General features: G+C 41.0%; 1 protein-coding gene across 3 annotated transcripts in view; it reads left to right on the forward strand.

Moving 5' to 3' along the window:
- Positions 1-2,111: 2,111 nt before the first annotated feature.
- The window catches only part of adcy7 (adenylate cyclase 7), a 67,388-nt gene continuing 66,999 nt past the window's right edge, over positions 2,112-2,500 (forward strand). For all 3 annotated transcript variants that reach the window (XM_079695174.1, XM_079695175.1, XM_079695176.1), the window contains exon 1: positions 2,112-2,303. In XM_079695174.1, the coding sequence (XP_079551300.1) occupies positions 2,193-2,303 (111 nt within the window). In that variant the 5' untranslated portion in view covers positions 2,112-2,192. The remainder of the gene's footprint in view (positions 2,304-2,500) is intronic.

Genomic DNA, 2,500 nt, shown 5'->3' on the forward strand with positions numbered 1-2,500 from the left:
ATATGCTTGATTTATAACACAAGACGAAATGAAAGCCTAAATAAAAAATGGACTGCTTCACAATATTTAACATAACTGTTTCATCTTGATTATCTAATTTTCATAATCAGTGAAGCATAAATCCCTGTTTTAAAAATAATAAAATGTGCTTCTTAACCCAGCCCTGCTCTATCCCTCATGTATGTACACGAAATATACAACACCATTATTTTAGTGTTTGCTCATACAAATACACAGAAATAATATGTCCCACAAGTGTTTCATTCATTGAAGTTGCTCCTAGTTTGCAATAAATAAACAAACTCTTCAGCCACCTCATCTATCACGGGAAATAACGTCACTCCCTCTTTCTCTTCCTTCTCTCATTAATCTTCCTCCTCTGTCTTCCTGCTCACTCAGTTGCCAGGGGGAGAGAAGAGCAAAGAGAAAATGCTGCAAATGACGGAGCTTGTGTAGCGCTGTTATTAAATCCTAAGGACTGGGGGAGGGGGGGGGGGGGGTGCGCGCCTGTTAGAGAGGTTGGATACCACTGTCAAAAAGTCAAACTTATATAACTCTCCAATCGACAGCGGATGAAGAGCAACGCTGAGAGGAAAACACTTGTGAGACCTGTACAAGGCTCTGATTGGTTGAGAGATGATACTAAGCGGTTGTTTGGGGTCTTTAAAGGTCACCTATTATGCAAAATCCTCTTCTCCATGTCTCTTCTACATCAACATGTGTCCCCTCTTCTTCATGTCTCTTCTACATCAACATGTGTCCCCTCTTCTTAATGTCTCTTCTACATCAACATGTGTCCCCTCTTCTTCATGTCTCTTCTACATCAACATGTGTCCCCTCTTCTTCATGTCTCTTCTACATCACCATGTGTCCCCTCTGTGGAAAGAGACTCTGAAAGTTTCATGGAACAAAGATTCTCTCTCTTTTTGTCCTGATCCATTTCTATAAAAACCTGTCTGAAAATGAGCTGATCAGATTTTGGCCACTTTATGATGTCATAACGATTTTTTGGCTTGTGTAACCATTAGCCAATCAGCAACCAAGGCAACCCTGTGGATGTTATTCTACCCAGAGACCCAGAACAAGATCTGATTGATTGCTTTCTTTTCTAACACAAAACCACTGAAATGCGTAGTGCATGGTCCGAGAAGGTCAAACAAATCAACGTAACACTGAGATATTACAGATCAACAACACAGATACGATTCTTATTTATTCATTTTATATAGATTTTATTAGATTTTATTTATATAATTAAATCAATGTTGTGTTTGTTTTATCTGAGTGTTCCAGGGTATTCTCTGAATACCTTGAATGCCCTGACGGTTCACCACTGCCATATAGAATAAATGTTATTTTCCTGCCAACAAAAAGGTTTTCTGTCGAGTCTCCGAGCTTCACCGGGGGCAGAAAGTGCTTTAGATGAGATCTGGCCTCTTCTCAAAGCTGCCATGGTAACCAGAAAGCTGAACATACAATGCAGCGATGGCCTTCTCCGCTAAGAGATCTATTAACGCCGACTTTGTGCGTCTGTCTCACTCCCGAGCTCTCCTTTTAACCCCTTGTTTCCTCTCTTACTCTGCCTGCAACACCCACTCGCTTCCTCCCACCACCTCTCAGCTTTTTATGCATGAATTAAACACACTCACAGATATTCACACACAAGCAGCAAACATGTGTTCAAAGAGTGTGCGTGGTCTTTTTGTTTCTCACGGTGCAGTAAATCAATCAGGAAGATGGATGCCTGAAGCAAACAGGACATGATGCATACGGAAAGATTTTAGGGAAATACTCCAACATAAGCCTCAGTGCTTCATCAGGAGCATCTTATAAAAACCTCAGATTTAATAAGTCGGAAATAGAAGCAATAACCTGCTGATTGAAAAAGACAAAGTGTGCAAGTTTTGTTTATTATGTTGACACTAGATTTTAATGCATAGACAGAGGACCGGACAAAATAATAGACAAAAAAGCCCTGCAGATTAATGATTCGGTGAAGTTCTAGTGTTTGGTTTTTTGTTAGGACTGGTTAAAATAAACGTGTTGATTAAAGTTAAGTTGCAACCTCCATGTCTGAAAAGTTTGTTTTCCTGTTTCTCCCTCAGAGTCCATCGGAGCACTGTGCCTTTGTGAGCGTGGTGAGCAGCAGCCTGTGTGTGTTCCTGTGTGTGTTCCTGTTGGTGTGTACGGAGATGCTGTCGCAGCGATGGAGGCATCTGCTGGGTCTCATCGTCTGGGCAACGCAACTCACCATGGGCTACACCTTCATCTTCAGCGGGCCCATCATCCTGCCCTGGGACCAGGTAACCTGTTAGAAAAATATCACTCGTCACCGGCTTGGGCTTCAATAATCAGGATACATGTGTTTATGATCCTCTCAAGAATGGAAGTAGTCATTACATACAGAACATAAAGTAGTTCCTTTTCTGACTTTTTCTCAAAATCCGGATTTTTTTCTCAAAATTCGAACTTTCTCTCAAAATTCGAACTTTTTCTCAAA

This window comes from Notothenia rossii (genome assembly GCF_949606895.1).
Source record: "Notothenia rossii genome assembly, contig: scaffold_145, whole genome shotgun sequence".
Taxonomy (NCBI): Eukaryota; Metazoa; Chordata; class Actinopteri; order Perciformes; family Nototheniidae; genus Notothenia; species Notothenia rossii.